Genomic DNA, 16628 nt, shown 5'->3' on the forward strand with positions numbered 1-16628 from the left:
CCCCAATAACACAGTGGCCTCCATCATTCTTAAATGAAAGAAGTTTGGAACAACCAAGACTCTTCCTAGAGCTAGCCGCCCGACCAAATTGAGCAATCAGGTGAGAAGTGCCTTGGTCAGGGAGGTGACCAAGAACCCGATTGGTCACTCTGACAGAGTTCCGGAGTTCCTCTGTGGAGATGGGAGAACCTTCCAGAAGGACTACCATCTCTGCAGCACTTCACTAATCAGGCCTTTATGGTAGAGTGGCCAGACAGAAGCCACTCCTCAGTAAAAGGCACATGACAGTCCGCTTGAAATTTGCCCAAAGGCACCTAATGACTCTCAGACAATGAGAAAAAAGATTCTCTGATCTGATTAAACCAAGATTAAACTCTTTGGCCTGAATGCCAAGCATCACATCTGGAGGAAACCTAGCACCATCCCTACGGTGAAGCACGGCGGTGGCAGCATCATGCTGTGGGGATGTTCTTCAACGGCAGGGACTGGGAGACTAGTCAGGATCGTGGGAAAGATGAACGGAGCAAAGTACAGAGAGCTGCTTGATGAAAACCTGCTCCAGATCACTCAGGACTTCAGACTTGGGCTAAGATTCTCCTTCTAACAGGACAACGACCCTAAGCATACAGCCAAGACAACGCAGGAGTGTCTGACTGTCTCTGAATGTCCTTGAGTGGCCCAGCCAGAGCCCGGACTTGAACCTGATCGAACATCTCTGGAGATACCTGAAAGTAACTGTGCAGCGACGCTCCCCATCCAACCTGACAGGGCTTCAGAGGATCTGCAGAGAAGAATGGGAGAAACTCCCCAAATACAGGTGTGCCAAGCTTGTAGTGTCATACCCAAGAAGACTTGAGGCTATAATCTCTGCCAAAGGTGCTTCAACAAAGTACTGAGTAAAGAGTCTGAATAGTTATGTAAATGTGATATTTCAGTTTTTTCGTTTGTAATACATTTCCCAACATTTCTAAAACCTGTTAGTGCTTTGTCATTATGGGGTACTGTGTGTAGATTGATGAGCAAAAAAAACGATTGAATCCATTTTAGCATAAGGCTGTAACGTAACAAAATGTGGAAAAGGGGTATGAATACTTTCCGAAAGAACTGTATAATTACCTTTATAGGAGTTCATTTGATTTTACACAGAACAAAAATATAAATGCAAGATGCAACAATTTCAAAGATTTTACTGAGTTACAGTTCATATAAGGAAATCAGTCAATTGAAATAAATTCATTAGGCCAGAATCTATGGTTTTCACATGACTGGGAATACAAATATGCAACTGTTGTTCACAGATTCCTTAAAAAAAACGTAGGGGAATAGATCAGAATACCAGTCAGTATCTGGTGTGACCACCATGTGCCTCATGCAGTGCGACACATCTCCTTTGCATAGAGTTAATTGTGGCCTATGGAATGTTGTCCCACTCCTCTTCAATGGCTGTGCAAAGTTTCTGGCTATTGTCGGGAACTGGAACACGCTGTCGTACACGTCGATCCAGAGCATCCCAAACATGCTCAATGTGTGACATGTTGGGTCACAACACACTTTACATATTGCGTWWAAAAAAAAAATCTGTATCGATTTTAGATTTCAGGTATTTGTCATATTTGTCCTTTCATAATAACAAAGGGAAAAAATGGTTAAAGAAATAATTATTGTTCATGTCTCATTGTATATTCACTACTCATAACCTGCCTCCATGCTAAACCTGAGAAACATGGTCTCCCTATCACCAATAATGGCCTCTACGTTAGAGATCCTAAGGACCTGCGTGTAGAAACAAAGGCCAGTTCTTCATTTTTCTCCACTAGAGCACTGCATAGTGACTTAATGAAGCTGACATGTCTGTGCCTCTCTTTTTATGGTCTATCCTACAGAGGCCATTTCCCAGCTAGTTAGTACACCATAAGCATTAGGATCATAGCAACTGATGCTGGGGAGACCATGTTAGTGGTGTAACAAGTWAAAAAAAAAATGATTTCCCAAACCCTCTGCACACACAACATTACCAACCAAAAGTTACAAATCCTCTGTGCTCACTGCTCTATTCTTTGACAGAGATAATTGATGGGTAGAGACGAGGCAAACAAGAAGGGTGAGGGAGAAAAGAGAAAAAAAAGCTTGCCGTTTGCAATGGTGGACTTACCATTAGGCAGAAGAGGCAATTGCCTCAGGCCTCACATCATCAAGGGGCCTCGCGAGCTGGTCATTTTTATTTATTTTTTACTATTCCAGTAATCCTTTTTTATATACAGTACCAGTCAAAAGTTTGGACACACCTACTCATTCTAGGGTTTTTATTTATTTGTACTATTTTCTACATTGTWGAATAATAGTGAAGACATCAACACTATGAAATAACACATATGGAATCATGTAGTAACCAAAAAAGTGTAAAACAAATCAATTTATATTTTAGACTCTTCAAAGTAGCCACCCTGTGCCTTGAGGACAGCTTTGCACACTCTTGGCATTATGTCAATCAGCTTCACCTGGAATGCCTTTCCAACAGTGTTGAAGGAGTTCCCACTTTTGCTGAGCACCTGTTGGCTGCGGTCCAACTCATCCCAAACCATCTCAATTGGGTTGAGGTCGGGTGATTGTGGAGGCCAGGTCATCTGATGCATCACTCTCCTTCTTGGTCAAATAGCCCTTACACAGCCTGGAGGTGTGTTGGGTCATTGTCCTGTTGAAAAACAAATGATAGTCCCACTAAGAGCGAACTAGATGGAATGGTCGTATCGCTGCAGAATGCTGTGGTAGCCATGCTGGTTAAGTGTGCTTTGAATTCTAAATAAATCACWGACAGTGTCACCAGCAAAGCTCTCCCACACCATCACACCTCCTCCTCCATGTTTCACGGTGGGAACCATACATGCGGAGATCATCCGTTCACCTACTCTGCGTCTCACAAAGACACGGCGGTTGGAACCAGAAATCTCTAATTTGGACTCATCAGATCAAAGGACAGATTTCCACTGGTCTATTGTCCATTGCTCGTGTTTCTTGGCCGAAGTAAGTGTCTTCTTATTATTGGTGTCCTTTAGTAGTGGTTTCTTTGCAGCAAAATTGACCTTGAAGGCCTGATTCACGCAGTCTCCTCTGAACAGTTGATGTCGACATGTGTCCGTTACTTGAACTCTGTAAAGCATTTATTTGGGCTGCAATTTCTGAGGCTGGTAACTCTAATGAACTTATCATTTACAGCAGAGGTAACTCTGGGTCTACCTTTCCTGTGGCGGTCATCAAAAGAGCCAGTTTCATCAAAGCGCTTGATGGTTTTTGCAACTGCACTTGAAGAAACGTTCTAAGTTCTTGACATTTTCTGGATTGACTGAACTTCATGTCTTAAAGTAATGATGGACTTTTGTTACCCTTTGCTTATTTGAGCTGTTCTTGCCATAATATGGACTTGATCTTTTACCAAATAGGGCTATCTTCTGTATACCACTCCTACCTTGTCACAACACAACTGATTAGCTCAAACGCATGACGAAGGAAAGAAATTCAACAAATTAACTTTTAACAAGGTACACTAATTGAAATGCATTCCAGGTGACTACCTCGTGAAGCTGGTTGATAGAATGAGAAGAGTGTTCAAAGCTGTCATTAAGGCAAAGGGTGGCTACTTTGAACAATAAATAACATATATTTTGATTTGTTTAACACTTTTTTGGTTACTACATGATTCCATATGTGTTGTTTCATAGTTTTGATGTCTTCACTATTATTCTACAATGTAGAAAATAGTAATAATAAAGAAAAACCCTTGAATGAGTAGGTGTGTCCAAATTTTTGACTGGTACTATATATATATATACATATATATATACATATATAATTTCTCCGCTTGAGGGCCCCCCATACTCCACTCGAGGCATCCCCAACCCAGCCCACCCCGACAAATGACCCGCTGTCATGGGCTGCTCAGCTCATCGCTCTCATTCTGTCTTACTTCAGCAAGTTGGTTCAGCAACAGCAAAATCTGCAGGAAGCTTAAAACTTGCAATGGAAATAGTTGGAAGGGGGGTTTTGTCTAGCCACTGTGCCCAGGTTAATGAGGCCACATTGTTGACAAAAAAGGCCTCCAAAAAAGTAAATAAATCCATACAGCTGAATAATAATTCATAATATAGATCAATACTTTATTTTCATAGATATACAAATATTTTTCTCAGAATAGTAGAAACAAGTGTCATTAATCACCCACGGACTGGTTCATTATAATGGACTATTCCACCCTGACAGAGTTCCCGTGCATTGTTTCACGCGATATGATTGCAAACATGACTTTCATTGAAATGAACTTGCAGCAATGAGGCGCTTTCAGAACGGGGCAGAGAAAGAAAATATATAATAATAATAAATTTTAACAGAAAAATGCAATCTTAAAGCATTTCTTTAGTAAAAAAACAGGTGCTGCTGATAATACTGCCTTTGTTGTCGAGGCAGGGGCCATGTACAGTATGTGTAGCACATGTATCGCTGCTGTCTGGTTAAAAAGAGTATGGCATGTCATACTCCTTTTGGCCAGACAGCATCAGATACATGAGCTACATATAGTAAGACAGAGGGGCGTTGTTTCCCTCACTCGGATGCTTTCTCAAGTGAGATCGTTTCAGCCACTTGGATGCTGGAATTATTTTTGGATGAATGTGCAAAGGTAATCTACTTTCTGTAGTCATTTGTTTAACAAACAGATGAAAACATGACTGGTTGGGTTCATGATTGTGTTCATGGCACATACATTTTTATTGTCAAATTACATGTCTTCACTATAAAACCCCTAAAAAATACATTGTAGACACATGGGGGAGGGGGCTCAAACTGGCCTCTGTCTCAAGCCTCCAAATCACTAAGTCTGCCCCTGACCGTTTGGTAGCATCAGGCAGCTAACCCATTTAGAGGCATTTTGAGCCCTTTAAGAAACAGGCGGCAGGCACATTCTTCACAAGTTGCTCTGGGGAGCAATATCACAGGCTTGCGTGTTGCTAACAGATGCCTGGCAAGAGTAAACAGGCGTTTTGCTGCCATCACTTTGCTCCCCTCCAGACTCCAGCTCTTCTCTTCCCTCTCTGTCACCCAGCATGCCCAGTTTCAGATCTGGGGTCTGACGGCGTGAATGAACATTGACGTCTGTTTTCCACAGTGTGGCGCGTAGATTATTAATAAAATATAAAAAGCCAGTTTCACTACACCGCTTTTGCATTAGCAGGCTAGTACCTCCATTGGTAATCCATCCCGCCAACCCCAATACACACATACACACCCTATGTATCTGTGTACTGTCGTGGCCTCTGAAGCCCAAATAGATGCCTTAATCTGAGGCAAATGCAGTTGCAAGGATTAGGGCTTTATTGAAACAAATAAGTGTTTTAWTGGGAGAAAGTCCCAGTTTCAATTTCAATAGCTCGTTTAACCCTTATCTGCCAAATTCTTAGGGCCTCTTCTATGTTAATGGGATCTACATTGCACTTGCATTGGGGGTGTTAACAAGCACAGCCTATTAATAATATTATTTACCCATAAGTTTTCTGTGTAGGAAATACTTTCTTGATACATATTAACTCTTTAACTTTATTCCTAATAAATTGGGTCAAATGGGCCACCCTAAAAGAATAGTTTCTCCAAAAAAGGCATTATTATTCAACTAGATGTAAACATTCCATTCCACTGAATAGTTTTTTTGTTTAAAGAGTGTTTTGACAATGGCTATTAAAACCAGCCATGTTTGGGCTTGTACTTTCCCAACCCAAGCCTCCTGAGGCCCTGTTAAAACGGTTCCTTATTTACAACACTAAACACACAATCTGCTCAACAAGAACAGACCAATACCAGTGTGTGTGTGCGCTCGTGCGTGCGTGTGTTGGTGTGTGAGCATACGTGTGTGTATGTGTATGCGATCGGGAGGTTTAGGGATGTGTTTGTGGGTATTACTTTAAATAAAACATCATCGATGCATTTAGTCAAAACCCTAGAGTCAGTTCAGCACTCCTAATAAGCCATCTAATAATGACCCAACACAGACGTGTTTCCCTGTCTGACTCTCCACATTAGCTGCTTCAGACACCTGCAAAGAAGTTTACAGTTTCCATCTTCAGCACAAACGCACAGACACGGCCATCATCCGGGTGCCCCACAATGAGAGCCACTTGAGGCTTCCTAATGATACCAGCATACACGCCCATAATTTACATAGAAAGCAGTGGCCACACTGATCCAACATTACACACTAGATGCATTTAGTGGAGTAGGTCGAGAGCTTCAAGTTCCTCGGTGTCCACATCACTAAGGAATTAACATGGTCCACACACACCAACAGTCGTGAAGTAGGCACGACAACACCTCTTCCCCCTCAGGAGGATGAAAAGATTTGGCATGGGCCCACACATCTTGACTGGCTGCATCACTGCTTGGTATGGCAACTGCTTCGCATCCAACCGCAAGGCAAAACAGTGGGTAGTGCGTATGGCCCAATACATCACTTGAGCCGAGCTCCCTACCATCCAGGACATCTATACCAAGCGGTGTCAGAGAGGAAGGCCCTAATAATGTTCAAAGAGTCCAGCCAATCTGGAAGCAAAAGAAACGCACACCTGTTTAGGCGAGGTGCTGGCTAGCGGAGTAGAACACTTGAAAAATAAAAGAGTCCAGCCACCCAAGTCATTGACTGTCTCTCTGCTACCTTACGGCCAAGCTGTACCAATGCACCAAGTCTGGAACCAACAAGCCATAAGACTGCCAAATACACTACATGACCAAAAGTATGTGGACACCTGCTCGTTGAACATCTCATTCCAAAATCATGAGCATTAATATGGAGTTGGTCCCCCCTTTGCTGCTATAACAGCCTCCACTCTTCTGGGAAGGCTTTCCACTAGATGCTGCAGGGAATTGCTTCCATTCAGTCACAAGAGCTTTAATGGGGTCGGGCACTGATGTTTGGCGATTAGGCCTTGCTCACAGTCGTCATTCCAATTCATCCTAAAGGTGTTCGATGGGGTTGAGGTCAGGGCTCTATGTCCCAGCCAGTCAAGTTCTTCCACACCAATCTTGACAAACCATTTCTGTATGGACCTTGCTTTGTGCACGGGGGCATTGTCATGCTGAATCAGGAAAGGGCCTTCCCCAAACTATAGCTACAAAGTTGGAAGCACAGAATCATCTAGAATATAGCGTTAAGATTTCACTTTACTGGAACTACGGGCCTAGCCCAAACCATGAAAAACAGCCCCAGACCATTATTCCTCCTCCACCAAACTTTACAGTTGGCACTATGCACTGGGGCTGGTAGCATTCCCTTGGCATCCGCCAAACCCAGATTTGTTCCGTCGGACACCCAGATGGTGAAGCGTGATTCATCACTCCAGAGAACGTGTTTCTACTGCTCCAGAGTCCAATGGCTGCGAGCTTTACACAACTCCAGCTGATGCTTAGCATTGCTTGACCTTAGGCTTGTGCGTGGCTCCTCGGCCATGGAAACCCCTTTAATGAAGCCCCCYACGAACAGTTATTGTGCTGACGTTGCTTCCAGAGGCAGTTTGGAACTCGGTAGTGAGTGTTGCAACCGAGGACAGACGATTTTTACGCACTATGTGCATCAGCACTTGGCTGTCCCGTTCTCTGAGCTTGTGTGGCCTACCACTTCGCGGCTGAGCCGTTGTTGCTCCTAGARGTTTCCACTTCACCGTTACATCATCCTAATAAATACGGGATACAGAACAATACACCTTCCACTACATTACACCCCATTCTGACCGTTTGACCTGAAATCCATTATCCCTGTGTTTCATGTGGCCAGGGTTAGCTACAGTATAGTATGGAGCGACTTACCTTGCAGCATTGCAGGCTTGTTGGGGCATGAGGGAAGTTAAGATTACCTCATTGTCAAACAACTCCTCAGATCCCCCCCGCTTGCCCAAATGAACCAGCCCCGGGGAGGGTGTGTAAACAGGATGTCAACCCATGGATCAGTCAACTATTTTAAACTTGGGGGTTTGGTATGGTATGCAAACATGTGACCTGTGCTGCATCTCTCTGCTGCTGATCGTCTCACGGGCTGAAAGGACACGCTTAAGGTACACTTAACAAAATGGATGATTTCATGAGCTGGCCATTTTGGAACTTAGCCATAGAGAGGGGTGCTGCTAATGTGTTTACCTCCAAAACTCAGGAAGAAAACTCAACAAGACATGACAAAAGGCTTCAGAAGTCATACTGGGATAGACTAAACAGATCTCTCTTCCCTGGGAGAAAAATATATTGCATGTAACAATTAACTAGACTCAAAAAGCAATATGGTTCAATTGCGGAAGGCTTAGGAATCGACAAAAACAGTGATGAAGTTTTCTTGTGACACATGGCGTGTTTTTTTCTAATTATCTTTTCCCTTTTCTACATACAAGCACATTACTGTTCAATTTCCACCTCCATCAGTATGATTATTAATCAGATCACACATCAATTGCCAGAACCACCCAAGAAATCAGCCTGTAATAAAACTGTCATCTGCTCCACTATAAAGACAGATGCTGTGAGTTGTGTGATAACATAATTAAACTGTTCTGGGAGGGATTCCATACAATTATTCAAATTGGAAGAGCACTATCGTTTTACCAACAAAGCAATTTAGGGCAATATGCAGTGTCATAACACTGATGTTATCCGTTCCCCCAGATTTCCAATAAGTTGGAGCCCCTACCGTCCCCAGCCTGATCTGACAATATGAACAGTTTACAAGCAGATACCTGAGAGCACTGAGAGATGAAGGAAAGACAATCCACAGCATAACACAGGTGGCTGCGAGTGACACAGAAACATAGCCGTGTGTATCCTTTTAACATGATCCTCTCTGAGATGAGGAGGGGTGTGTGTGTGTGCACTTGTGTGCGTGGCATGCATATGTGTCATTGACTGCAACCCTCAGGAAGGAAACACACAATGAGAGAATAATGCGTCATAGCCTTTGGACACCAACCACACAGAGAAACCAGCCCTCTATCACACCTATTGGTTATGCAGTACTGAGCAGATATACTGCTGTGAGAAAACAAAAAGCTGAATTGCTGAATTTAATTTAATTAAAATGTGTGGCGATAACGAGTGTTTTTTACTTGTAGTAAAGAGGGGTGGTTCTGTTCCACTGAKCTCCACAGTCAAGTGGACGCAATCAGCAGCCAGCAGTCCAGCAGCAAGAGAGCTGCTCTGAGCTCACCTCTGACCTGATGATTTTAACCTCTGATCTAAATGCCAGTGAGTCTGACCACTAGTCTGCTCTACAGACCAGGACACAGGCCTCAGCAGCCCTGGCCCTGCTACACTGTACTGTACTGGGCAGTACTGGGCCTGGATGTCTACTCTACAGTACAGGGTTGGCAACGTGGGAGAAAGTCATGTGAGTCTTCTTATCACTTAGCAATTCCTCCTCCGGTGAGTAGAGTTCAGTGATGATAGACACACAGACAGACAGACAACCAAGGCTGTGCTGAGCAGTGTGTGTGTGTGTGTGTGTGTATCTCTCTCTCTTCCACCATGTCGAGAGGGACCTTGTTATAGTTTATATTATGCAAACAGCGAACCTGTGTCTGCGGCTCCACGTGAAGAGCCAAAGTGTTGCTCTCCAGACAGTACTGATGGTCCTGCTCCAACAGAGAAGAGAAATTAAAGGGAAAAAAGTTGGTTTGCCTTATCTTGCGATTTGTGACAAAYCTTTAGAGAACTTGTCTGACAAAGAAGCCTGGATTGATATTTCTGCTGTAAAGGATAAGCAATGATTCATCTGGCTGTTGTTCTTTTTCTGATGATATTGTTGGAGTGTACACTGAGTGGACAAAACATTATGAACATTATGACCATGTTGACATTATGAGTCAACATGGTCCAGTATCCCTGTGGATCGCTTTCGACACCTTGTAGAGTTCATGCACTGATGAATCGAGGCTGTTCTGAGGGCAAAAGGTGGGGTAACTCAATATTCTGAATGTTTTGTACACTCAGTGTATTTTCTAGAGAAGCCAGATTTTTTGAGGCCACAGTCTGCGTTATTTAATATTTCCATCACATGTTTATGTAAGCCCTTTAAGCTTGCCAGATAACTTAATTTTCCTTGTGATCATCCTCTCCTGCAACGTTTGTTGAAGCCTGCAGCTTCAACAAAGGGTAAAAGGGTGTTCAATATTAGGAAGGTGTTCTTAATGTTTTGTAAACTCAATGTATTTTCTATCACTGAGGAACGATGATATTWGAGGAATCTCTCAAACTTCATTAAAGGGACACCTCTAAGAGACAGGATATTAATATTTAATACTCCACAGTTATATCAGCTGAATCCAATTTCTAGCAGAGGAATCGGTTGCTTGCATAAACATGTGCAAGATTACGAATGCAATGCCTAAATCAACCATAAATCACAATCAACAACAGTACATGTAGTAACTTGAATGTGCAGGAGTCAACAGCAGCCTACAGTATCTAACTGTTCAATCACATCATCACTATGACTGCCTGCTTGTTGATGTGGTTGGCTGCATCTGGTCTAATCTGTGACTGCTCCTTTGGACATCGGAACTTCCTCTTGCAAAATCAATAACAACAAAACAAACGGAAAACCCACAAATGTTTAGCTATTGCAAAAACACAGCCCCTTTTAAGAAATATATTTGTCTTTATCATGTCTATAATCTTCACTTCCTCATTAAAGGGATTTCTGAAAACCACAACTTCTGCACCATCAGCAAGAAAGTTTAGAGAAAACATAAAAGAAAGGAGTCATATTGAGAAAATATAGGGTGCAAAACTTCTGTTTGGTTGACACAACAATACACTATATTTATCCACCAAATGGGAACATTTCTGTTCAAACAAAAAATGTGTCTATACAGTGATTGGCCAATAATGGGAAACCACTTCGATTGGAGATTTAGATAAGCCAGAAGAGCGCCTTGTTTCTGCAGAGGTATTKCAGCCCAGTATTTGACTTACTAATAGAGATGTTTAAACCAAGCTTATGGTCCACTTCCCACAAATCTGACTGGTCTACAAGATAAATTTCACTGTCAGAATCAAGATGATCAAACAGATTACAATTATTGTATCCCCTATCTTTATTAATGAGCACTGTCTTTCACAGTTATGTTCCCTAATAAGAATAAATGGTATACCACCACCAGGTTTGTTGTTCACCCTGACTCAGGGGTGAACAAAAAAATCTAGATTGATTTCTGCATCACCAAAAGGGAAATGGTGTCTTGGATGTTTCTCAGAGAAGCCCACATATCTGTCAAGTTACCCCCTATATTAGCGCAACCAGCAAATAAAACTTAAAAGACAGACTGCAAAATGCCACAAAAGTAAAAGTTATCAAGTAATTGAGCGAAGATCTTAATGCCCATGGGACAATTAACATGGTTCATGATGCATGAATGAAAATCCTGGGTTAGCCTAATGGGAGAATAAAAACACAGGCGCATTCCCCCAGAACTCTCCACTGGTAAGTACCCTATCAAAGGAGAACGTCAGGAGCGGAGAATGAGACATCTCGTCCTTCATCCCGAACCATGCACCATTTATCACACAGAACAATTAATCCATCCGCCTCTCTCTCTCCATCATAAACCGTATGGTACGCCACAGACATTAAGCATGGGCTTTCTTTGTTCAAAGGGACAAACAGAAAGAAAAATATCTACAATTTATTGAAATTAACAGGAAAAAATTATACAGGACTAAATTCACGAGTAATGTTTTTATTTCTACATTATTTTCCTAAATGACTGATCTGAGAGAATCATTATCCCATCCATATGACCAGAGAACAGAGACCAGTGCCGGACAGTTGGCTCTTTACCTCGGGTGAAGGATTTTTTTTCTCTCTCACTCTCCTCGTTGTCAAGTGTGCATCCATGCCACATTTCCCTGCTCTCTCTCTCCCTCTCGTCMGCCTCACATTCATCAAAGTTGTAACCCCTGTTGTCTTTGCACAGCGAATCAGAATGCGCCCCTGGCAAAGAATGAAGGAAAAGTCAACAGGAATTAAGTTTCAGTGCAACTGTTTACTCAACTGTGGCCCGCAGTTATTGAAATTGTATCCATGGTTTTGTGCGACTACTGCAGTAATGAATTCAGTATGGCTGTGATTTTCTCACTGACGACATGTTAATGTTGAGCTGGAGAAAATAAGGGAGACGGCTAGAACAGCAGTGATGGAGGGGAGAGGAGGGAGGGACAGCCATGTGGAGTAGACCGCCTATAGGTCTAACAAGTAAGGGACGTTTGCAGACACATCTTTATTTGTCTACTTTTTCTGTTATTGCTGAAGGAATTATTGTAAATTGTGCATTTGCAACTTTGCTGTTGTTAATGTTACTGGCTTGCAACAAATATGTGATTTCTTGGGCTATTACTCACAATGTGCTGTACGTGTTCACAAGCTGATTTTCCTGATAAGTGCTTCAAACGAATGACTGTTATTTTTGTTGTGACAAAATGCATGTTTCAGCATTGTTCTTTACCTCATACAGATGTTGATAGATATACGGTGACAACAGGCAGCAACAAAAGAGGCTGTGCATCATGACTAAACTGCTCCTGACAACAACCCCAGTCATTCTTCAATGCCAAGACAGCATGAGACACAGTGATCTTTTCAATGCTGTTTCCTTAAACACGCTGTCGTGTGGCACACATAACACTGACACCAACAGAAAGAGCTTGTCTGTTTCCCTCAAGTCTCAGATGGTGAAAATGTTTTGGGCTTCACTAATAATAAATCTACCGCCATTCTATGGGCCTCATTGGTTGGACACAGAGGAGTGTGGCATTAGTTGTGAGTGTGAGGCGTGTTCACAATGAGCTAAGGGAAAATACTGTCAGCCCATTGCACAGTACAGCACTCCAACTGTCCGAGAATCGTGTGGCACCTATACACTTAAAATATGTTGACCTACCTCAATAAATACTTCACCAAAATGCAGATGCTGCATAATACACTAAACATGTCCGCATCCAAACACACAATCATTGAGAGCACTACCCTCTCTTTAAACATTCAAAACGCTCTCCAATACACATAAATAATAGTCATGTGTTTATGTAGTTGATGTACTTTGGGTCGGGATGAAATATTAACAGGTACTTTAGAGGGGATAGGGACTGCTGTTGACATGAGAATAATCCACTCATTCTGACATTATTTTCATTAGGCCACTGTTGATACAGTCCCAAAAGGTTTTGCATGTCAGCAATCAAGTTGTCAAGATATAAGACTTTCAAAAAGCAAATAGTAACTTGATTGCTGACATGCAAAACATTTTAAGACTGTAACAACAGTGGAATAATGAAACAAATACCAAAAGATCGTTTTTGAGGGGATTATTCCTTTAATTAAGACAGGTGTGAAGAGAGGAACCTAGTTGACCTGCTGCTGCTGGAGATGGATCAGGTCAGCTGCAGTGACGTCCACTGACGTGGCGCTTTTGGGCCTCGCGTCCCTGGCTCCGTCCTCCACGCTCGCTGCTCTGTTCTGACTGGCTGGACCGTTGCTTGCCGCCTCGGTCCCAGATTCTTGCATCATGACTTAAAAACCTGAGACAGCAGGGAGTAGGAGAAACAGCTGTTAAAACAAGGCACAGTACAGGGGATACAGTACGTTTTAACCTGGGCCAAACTGTAAACATGTGTAATTTCCTTACCACACGAGTTCACTTCTATAACAGGTTTTTCTATTGGTTCATTCCTGACTGTTTCTTGTTTGTTTGTTTGTTTGCATTGTATTCATAGACTCTCCTTCCACTGGGTGATGAACTAGTCTTTTGCTTTGTCTTTCCGGACTAGATACTTGCAGATGACATGTCCATACTGGGCTGGACGAAGGAGCATGGCTCAGGTTCTGTTAGTGTTCTGCTTCACGGCTGTGTGGAAGGCAGGGGATAAAAACACACATCTGAGAGAAACCTAACCTCAGTGAGGCAAAGCAGTGGAGTCCAAGAAAACACTCACCCTCACAAACAAAACACTTTCTATGGAAATTGATATATTTACTCCCAGAAGAACCACGCAGAATGGCTTTTTAATGGGAAACAGGTCCAACGGGTGGGCGTGCCTGCCTGCCAAAGGATCTCCATGAGAAACATCCATTTTAAAACACTCAAATCCTATGCGGTGCTCAATTAACACCAACATATGAGTCTATACCAAAATCATTTTCTGTTATTACGTCATTTTAAAGGAGAATGTGCTGTATACAAATGGTTACATATGCTCTATAATTGCATGTAATTCTATAATCCAACTAAAATAAAAAAATATTCAGCCGTAGATTTTTTWAATTTTCAAGTCCTTATTGTTTCTCATTTTGATGATACACAAGCCAGACAGACATCCTCTCACCCCCCATCCCAACTCCCTCCCCTCGSTCCTGGGATGAGTATGAACTGAATGACACTGATGCTTATCTGGGTCTGCATTCCTGAAATCAGTGGTGAGATTTACATCTTTTGTGTTGGTCACAAGCCTGGTGCGGCGGGAGGCGCGTCTAGTTGCCCAACTCCAAAGCAGTTAATGAAGCTGACCAAGTCAGGCAGAAGTAAATTAACTTGGCTGATTAATGATTTATACAAAGTAGAATAAATGCCCTTAAAACATTGGGCCTCGTCATGAAAGATGGTGGAAATGAGACTAAATGCAGATTTAAAATGTTGTGTTTAAGCCGTGTTATAGGGAGGCCAGTACGTGTTAATGTGTGCTCAACAGAGGGGCTGAGTCTCCTGAGATGCCAATCTAAACAAGAGACAGCCTATATGGAGGAGGTCAGAGACCTGGTCGTGCGGTGCCAGGACAACAACCTCTCCCTCATCGTGATCAAGACAAAGGAGATGATTGTGGACTACAGGAAAAAGATGACCGAGCACTCCCCCATTCTCATCGACGGGGCTGCAGTGGAGCAGGTTGAGAGCTTCAAGTTCCTTAGTGTCCACATCACCAACAAACTAACATGGTCCAAGCACCAAGACAGTCACCAAGACAGTCATGAAGAGGGCACTACAAAACCTATTCCCCCTCAGGAGACTGAAAATATTTGGCATGGGTCCTCAGATCCTCAAAAGGTTCTACAGCTGCACCATCGAGAGCATCCTGACTGGTTGCATCACTGCCTGGTATGGCAACTGCTCGGCCTCTGACCGCAAGGCACTACAGAGGGTAGTGCGAACGGCACAGACCATCACTGGGGCCAAGCTTCCTGCCATCCAAGACCTCTATACCAGGCCCTAAAGGGGAAGGCCCTAAAAATTGTCAAAGACTCCAGCCACCATAGTCAAAGACTGTTCTCTCTATTACCGCACAGCAAGCGGTACCGGAGCCCCAAGTCTAGGTCCAAGAGGCTTCTAAACATCTTCTACCCCCAAGCCATAAGACTCCTGAACACTTAATCAAATGGCTACCCAGACTATTGGCTACCCCCCTTTTTATACCGCTTCTCTCTGTTGTTATCATCTATGCATAGTCACTTTAATACTCTACCTACATGGTACATATTACCTCAACTAACCGGTGCCCCCCGCACATTGACTCTGTACCGGTACCCCCCTGTATATAGTCTCGCTATTGTTATTTTACTGCTGCTCTTTAATTACTTGTTACATTTATTTATTGTTCTTATACGTATTTTTTTAAACTGCATTGTCGGTTAGGGGATTGTAAGTAAGCATTTCACTGTAAGGTCTACACCTGTTGTATTTGGCGCATGTGACTAATACAATTTTATTTTATTTTATTTGAAACAAGGCACAGTCGGCCCACAGCAGAGGAGCTACAATGGGGACTCACTCTGTCTGACAGACATCAAATGGAGCTTGACAGATTGTTATGTTCACATTTAATATCAGAAAACAAAATAAGCAAGATAACAATAGAATAGAATAGTATAGCTCAGAGATCATCAACTAGATTCAGCCGAGGGCCGTTTTTTTCTTGAGCGGATGGTCGGGGGCCCYAAACATAATTACAAATAATATGTAGACTGCAAATTGACCGCAAGAAGTCCAAACAGATACTGTATAATATTTGACTAAAACATAATAATGTCAAACCTTGCTTACATTTGTATCCGATCACATATATCTCTTTATTATGCATGGGATTAAAGGATTTCCAAAATTAAAATCACTTGGAGGTGATTTCCTGGTGTTTCTAGTCTTATGTCCAACAATGAAAATGTTACCCCCCAACAAAAAAAGAAATACTTTTTTTGCTTACAAAAATTGGGGAGGGGCGGGCAAATAAAACCACCCACGGGTCGCCAGTTGGAGAATCCTGGTATAGGTCGTTAAAACAATAAATTAAAATGTTACAGGCCTAACTATTTCAGTACTATCATCATCAGTACTTGTAAGCTACAAGTAGTAAAATCAGTAGCTACCACTATAATAATAATCACCATAGTGCACTATAATTTTAATCTTTACAAGGAAGAATGTCTCTGCTCTTCTTGCAAGCAGAACATCCTAGTGAGTCCTCATCAAATAATGTGGTCGGTATTGTTTCAGTTGTATGTCAACCGCCCCTTCACCTCAACTGTTGTGTATGCTATTTCCCCGATGGCTGAGCAGGCTCTTTTGGAGCTTCAG

General features: G+C 42.5%; 1 protein-coding gene across 2 annotated transcripts in view; it reads right to left on the reverse strand.

The window, feature by feature from the left end:
• The window catches only part of LOC111969407 (forkhead box protein P1-B), a 239615-nt gene that overhangs the window by 93993 nt on the left and 128994 nt on the right, over positions 1 to 16628 (reverse strand). For both annotated transcript variants that reach the window (XM_023995596.3, XM_023995605.3), the window contains exon 6: positions 13421 to 13587. In XM_023995596.3, coding sequence (XP_023851364.1) covers positions 13421 to 13576 — 156 coding nt within the window. In that variant the 5' untranslated portion in view covers positions 13577 to 13587. The remainder of the gene's footprint in view (positions 1 to 13420; positions 13588 to 16628) is intronic.

Source organism: Salvelinus sp. IW2-2015, linkage group LG1, assembly GCF_002910315.2.
Source record: "Salvelinus sp. IW2-2015 linkage group LG1, ASM291031v2, whole genome shotgun sequence".
Lineage (NCBI taxonomy): Eukaryota > Metazoa > Chordata > Actinopteri > Salmoniformes > Salmonidae > Salvelinus > Salvelinus sp. IW2-2015.